Source organism: Muscardinus avellanarius, assembly GCF_963383645.1.
Source record: "Muscardinus avellanarius genome assembly, chromosome: 2".
Taxonomy (NCBI): domain Eukaryota; kingdom Metazoa; phylum Chordata; class Mammalia; order Rodentia; family Gliridae; genus Muscardinus; species Muscardinus avellanarius.
In genome coordinates this window covers 28,440,357-28,446,957 of record NC_137787.1, presented here as the reverse complement: position 1 = coordinate 28,446,957, position 6,601 = coordinate 28,440,357, and the positions used below count along the sequence as shown (strand labels likewise).

At 37.3% G+C, this 6,601-nt stretch overlaps 1 protein-coding gene across 1 annotated transcript in view; it reads right to left on the bottom strand.

The window, feature by feature from the left end:
• Positions 1–1,758: 1,758 nt before the first annotated feature.
• The window catches only part of LANCL1 (LanC like glutathione S-transferase 1), a gene marked incomplete at its 3' end in the record, with an annotated part of 38,506 nt that continues 33,663 nt past the window's right edge, over positions 1,759–6,601 (bottom strand). The window contains exons 6-9 of the mRNA XM_080689944.1: positions 5,956–6,138; positions 3,396–3,572; positions 2,655–2,727; positions 1,759–1,835 (exon numbers count right to left, since the gene is read on the bottom strand). Coding sequence (XP_080546070.1) covers positions 1,759–1,835; positions 2,655–2,727; positions 3,396–3,572; positions 5,956–6,138 — 510 coding nt within the window. The remainder of the gene's footprint in view (positions 1,836–2,654; positions 2,728–3,395; positions 3,573–5,955; positions 6,139–6,601) is intronic.

The following is a 6,601-nucleotide window of genomic DNA, read 5'->3' as shown; positions in this document are numbered from 1 at the left end:
GCTAAAAGTACAGGCACAATATAAGCAAGGAGCTTTATTCTTTCAAGTTAGACTCCCAGCCAAAGGCAAACGAGCTTTGCTGTGGCACTACTTATACTTATTCCTGTAAATGCCGACACCCTTGATCTGAAACTTGCACAAGAAAGGCACAGCTTGCACACAGCTTACAGCTGCACTTCAGACATCTAAGAGGCATGAGTCCCTGATTTACTGAGTCACAGAGGGAATATTCTAATCCTGGGACTGGAGCAGTGGGCTGCTCTTCAGATGCTATTGTCAGTAGCCTTTAAAGGGTCGGACCATTTCCAATAATATTAGCTATTCTGTTGCGTAATAGAAAATAACAAGAGACTACTACCTGTAGGAACCAGTATACTCTCTGTGGAGATTCAGTTTAAAGTTCCAATAAAAATAGCATGTTTTGGTGACCAACAGAGCCGTGAAACAGGCACATTAAAAATTCTCAGACCCTGTTGTTTTAAAGCTGTAAAATGTTCCAAAATCAGTCAAAAAGAGCCTAATGAGGTTTGGAAAAGGCAGCAATGGGAGGGGGAGGAAGAGCTGATGAGTCAAAACATTTGTACAGAATTGGAAGCACCAGGGAGTCTTCATCTATCCTATAAAACCTGATTTTGTGGTTTCAGAAACCGATGAACTATTAAACCTAGGATATGCAAAGATTAATTTGTTATAAGCACAAACTCTGGTAATACCTCTTAATGAGCAGAATTTTTATCAAAAGCTGTGTTCTCCTTCAAGCTACTGGGTACACATCACTGCCCTTCCCACTCTCTTTTTAAGCAGAAGTAGAATGCTATACTCTTTAATAGATCCATATTCAAAGAGCCAGCACTAAATCACAGTCATTGCAAAGGAAGTAAAACACAAGTCCAAGTTTAGAAGACCAGTCAAACATGGCAGAGCGGACTCCTAGAGCACAGCACACTCAAACACGAGATTTGCTTCCTGATCTCCTATGAATACCAAAGAACAAGCAAGCAAGCAAGCAAGCAAATTGAACAGTCTGAAAATATACTACTTTTAAAAAATAACAAATTACTATTGTAGCTTATCTTGAACTAACTTAACTTTTAAATCAGAATGTTTATGCTATTTTAAGTTTTATCAAAAACTTTTATCAAAAACGTTGGCATGCAGAGCCTGGATGCCCTCATCAACAGAGGCAAATTTGAAATAATATTTAGCTCTTGTCCAAAAAGGTATCAGGAATTTGAAAAATGGTTGTTAGGTCCCTACTCCAGTTTATGATTCTTGCCATTTTTCATCTGGAATCATATTGTTATATATTTGTCCCCTGTCATAATCAACCACTTAGAGAAAAGTAAATCATAAAACTGCCCTCCTATTGGAGCAAAAATATTAAACAGAGGTGGTCATATATTTATCTACATTTAGCTTTTTAAAAACATTTAAAAAATAGTAACAGTTATATTCATATACTTAAGTAAGATTTCCTCCAAGCTCTAATATACATGTAAATGACCTCAAAGTATTGTATTTATCACCCATCCTTCCTCTTGGAAGAAACTAAAAAGACTTTCTTGCATACTTTTAGACAAAAGTAAATAATAAAAAAGAAACTGAACTAAAGACAAATTTCTTAACATCAATAACAACAACAACAAAAAACAATTAAATCAAGTACAGTATGATTCTAAGTTTTCTTGAAAAGCAATGAAAGCCCAGTTTGAACACACAGAGGGTCATGCTGTAAGCTGCAGGAGCGTGCTTTTCTTTTTACAATTCAAATGCAGGAAACCTGGCTTTTGCAGGGATTAGCATGTCAGCCAAGAAATATATTGTTCCAGCCATTCCTGAAGGAAGAGAAAGAGTTAAAAGTTATTACACCAAATGAATTACATTTTGTTGAGTGGCCCTATTTTTTGGGCACTGAAACCATTAGAGTATTAATGGCGAAGATTCAAAGAAAATAGGACTCTGCCTCTATTTATGTACACTGCACTTCAATGTTAGGAGATCCCTTATGAGGTGTCTAGTCTTTCTACCCAGAGGGGAAATGGGGGCAAGAAGCCAGATGAGTTCATTTACCATATGTGCCCTGTCATTTACTATATGTGAGCTTCTTCACTGTGGCATCATGGGCCACTAATTCTCTGAGCCTCAGTCTCCTCATCTGTGACAAAGGATAGTAATGCCTGCATGATTTTGCTGAAATTATTTTTAACAGCATCTATAAAATGCTCAGCATATGCCTGGCTCCAAGAGGATAGTCATCATAAACACAGACTAGTACCAGGTCTGTGTTACTTTATGCACTGATTTTTAAAAAAAAATTTTTGGTACTGGAAATTGAACCCAGGGACATTTTATCTCTGAGCTAGATCCCCAGCCCCATTTTTTTTTTTAAATTTTGAAATAAGGTCTCACTAAGTTATTGTGCACTGGCCTCAAACCTGCAATCCTCCTGTTTCAGCCTCCTAAGTAGTGGGAATACAGGTGTGCACCATCATGCCTCACCACGTGATGATTTTTAATGCTGACTTGTATTAGGAAATAAAAAAGTATAAAAATTATTATGAAATTAATTTGTTAATATAGCTCAAATTTAAAGTTATCAAGCAGAAAAGTAGCTACTGCTACTAGATGGCAAATAAAGAATGAATGAAAAATACCTTCAAAGAGGGAATAGGGTGTGTCTGGTGTCCTACACCCATGATCTCCATAATCTAAACACCATTCGGCAAACTGAAATGAGAACAAGTTAAATTACTGTAGTGATTTTTTTCAGAGGCACTAGAAGTTGATAGAATGTTCCTAAACATTACTCTGAAAAGTCAAAAACTATCATGTCAGAGAAATGGGACTAAGGTTAAGAAACCATGGTCTAAAAGAATATGCTACTTGGGAGGATTTTTTGTTTGTTTGTTTGTTTTTGGTGGTACTGGGGTTCCTGGAAGCCCTTCTACCTCCGGGCTACACTCCCAGACCTATTTTATACTTTTTTATTTTTGGAAACAGGGTCTCTTAAGCCAGCGCGGCTGGCTTTGAACCAGTGCGATCCTCCTGTCTCCGCCTCCCAAGAGCGGGGATTACAAGCGTGTGCCACCACGCCCGGCTTTGGGAGGAATTTAATGAGTAGTTTTTTAAGACACATATTGCCAAGGTTATCAAAAAAGAAATGAACAATCTTACAGTTCTTTATTTTTTCCATTGATGATGTTGAGTAGAATTATGTTCCTTTAAAAGAATGTGAATTTAACTGAACAGCTTTTGAAGATTCTTCTTAAAGAATGTTTGTTGCCTATAGACAACTCATGGTTAAAAAGTCTACTAATTCAATCAAATAGACTAGAGAGAGCCCTCTCCTCCAGGTCCCAGAGGCGCTGCTTCCCAGTCGGTGGTCTGATTCCTACCTTACAGGCCCTGTACAGGTACTTTTTATCCTGGGTGAGGTTGTAGAGTGCCAGGAAGGCATAGGCATTCCCTGCAGCGCCATGGCACAGCCCATATCCCTTCTTCAGCAATCCGTACTGCCAGATCACATCAGCACACTGGTAGGCATCGTTGAGATACTGCTCCTCTCTAAACACCTGTAGAGTCAGTTTTAACACATGGGATAAAAATGAGCCTTCCTTCTTGCTAGAAAAGGAGGAGAGGTGGGGAAGGAAAGAGAGGGAGGTGGCTTGGCATGAAAGGGTAAAGGATTTAGTGACAAGATGATGTGTTAAGCTGGTAGTAAAAAATTATTAAAAATGACAACTTTGCTTGATTTTCTTAATAATAGGGACAAGACCTTGTCTGTGTAGTCTAAGTTTTATATGCATGTGTTTACATACATGGGTACTGTTGATAAAGCAGCAGTATTTAACATGTAACCTGCTGTTAACATTACTCTCCAAACAACATGTTAACTTTGTTTGTAACATGCTATCCTTCACTAATAGGAAGTTTCTTTATACACAGAGGAAGAAACTATTAGTTATTACCATGAAAATTGATTATAAAACAAGACTTTGTCAGAAAAGTAGAGAGATCTTTATAATATTTTGCTGCCTCCTATATCTTGATCAAAGAACCAAGAAATATTCTAGGTGGATATTTTTAACATCTCATTGCAAACCAAGTAACTTTAAGAGTGGAATAAAGTTTTAAAAGCCTTTACATTATATCCAACGCTCTGAAATGTGGGATTTTATATAACTAATATATGAGCTGCTCATGCCTATTTATAATCTATAGATTTGAAATTTGTTGATCTGGCACCAGTAGTTATAGATATCTTGGTTTACTTCTATTTTTTTTTCCCTCAACTAAAACCTTTTTCTTCCTTGAGTGCAGCTCCCCATTAGCACACTTTGTAAGAGTGATATTTCTACTTTTAACGTGGAAAAATGTATATATTATAAAAGTTACTATTTGAACCTTATTTTTTGGTGGTACTCAGGAATGACCCTAGGTGCTCGAGCATGCTCATTGAATACTTTACCACTGACTTACATCGCTGGCCCAGTTTGAGCCATTTGTAAACATACCATTCAGTGGCATTAAAGTACATTCACACTGTTGTGTGACCACGTCACTATCTACTTGTGAGACTTTTTCATCATTCCAAACAGAAACTCTGTATCTGCTAAGCAGTATATCCCCATTCTCCTCCTCTTCTCCCTCTCTCCAGGTCTTGGCAACATCTACTTTGTATTTCCAAGTATTTGCCTATTTTAGACACTTCAAATTAGCTATCACTTCATCAAAGTCAAATCAGACAGTATTTAGTGGTTTGTGTCTGGTTTATTTCATTTAGCACATTTTCAAGGTTCATAAATATAGTATTTATTAGGATTCTATTCTTTTTTTAATGAGTGGATAGTGTAAATACCTTATTTTATTTATTTACTCATCTGTTGATGGGTATTTGCATAATTTCTACCTTTAGTCTTATTGAGGAGTTGTTATGGGCACTGATGCACATGTATTTATTTGAATTACTGTTTTTAGTTTTTTTTGGCTAGATATCTAGGACTGGAAATGCTAAACTGTATGTTTATTAAAAGTTTATTATTTATATATTTTTGTGGTACTAGAAATTGAACCCAAGGGCATCCTACCTCTGAGGTATACCCCTTATTTATTTTTTATTTTGAAACAGGGTCTAAGTTGCTGAGGCTGGCTTCAAACCTAAGATCCTCGTGTTATAGCCTCCCAAGTGCTGGGATTAGAATAGTGTACTACTGTGCCCAGCTAAAAGTTAAGTTTTTTCAGGACCCACCAAACTGTCCCAAGGCAGCTGCATCATCGCTTCATATCCTCAACAGCACTGCACGAGGAGGCTCCATCTTTTTTTTTTTTTTTTTCCTTTTATGATACTGAGGATTGAACCCAGGGGCATTCTAACTCTAAGAAGCATGTCCAGCACTATTTTACTTTTAATTTTTAAACAGGTCCAACTAAGTTTTGGAGGGCTTCCTATTGCTGAGGCTGTTCGTGAACTTGTAATCCTGTCTCAGCCTCCCAAGTACTGGAATTAAAAGTCTGCACTACCATGTCTGGTTGAGGGTTCAATTTTTTTTTTTTTTTCCGGATCTGGGGATGCAACCCAAGGGCATTCAACCTCTGAGCCAAACCCCCTGCCCTATTTTTTATTCTTTATTTTGAAACCGGGTCTCACTGAGTTGCAGAGGGCCTCACTAAGTAGCTGAGGCTGTCTGCCAACTGTGATCCTCTGGTCTCAACCTCCGAATGCTGGGATTACAAGTGTGTGCCAGCACGCCCGGAGAGGGTTCAATTTTTAACTGAGTTTCTGGGACATTATGTTGGCTCTGCCACCAATGCTATACTCTTGGTTATGCTACCTGTCAGTGAAGCAGTCTTTTGTGAATAATGTCTGCTGTGGTATGAATGATAAGATTAATTTAAAATCATAAATCTTGGGAGTATGTTTTCTAACCTTTTCTAAAATGAGAAGATCTACAGTACCTTATAGGCCTGGATGAGCATATAGATTACCCCAGGGGCGCCGTGGCACCAGTGGACAAGCAGATCTCGATTATCATCTATACATGGAGGATAATTGCCCGAAGGGAATTTCAGCTTGCAGACAAAGTCTACACTGGGCTTGACCAAACTATGTAGCTTCATCTGGCTCACTTGAAGGCTGGGCTAAAAATGAGAAAGAGAATTATTAATTTTGTGGAAGCAAAAAGACTTTCCTAGGACTTAGTATGGATTTTAAGCCAGTTAAAAAAAATCATGACCAAAGGAAATTGGGGAATCATTGAAAGACTTTGAATTTCATCCAATTTTTTTTCACTTACCTACTTACACACCTCTATTTTAATCTACTGTGATTTTTTTCTTATTATTTTAAAGTAATAGAAAAAACTAAAATTGGACCATCAGTTAACATTTAGGATTTTTGGATGTATTATTTTTCAATATTTGTTGTCATCTATATTCCATTCCCAAGTCAATACTTGAGAATGTGAGTATAGAAGTTTTCTGAAGTTTTAGTAGCTACAGCATGCTTTACAGGCTTCAAAGAAATTCATTAGAGAATCTAACACAACTTTCACTGTTATATTTAGAAAAGTGGCAGGTGATGCTTTCAAAAGAGAAGGACGTG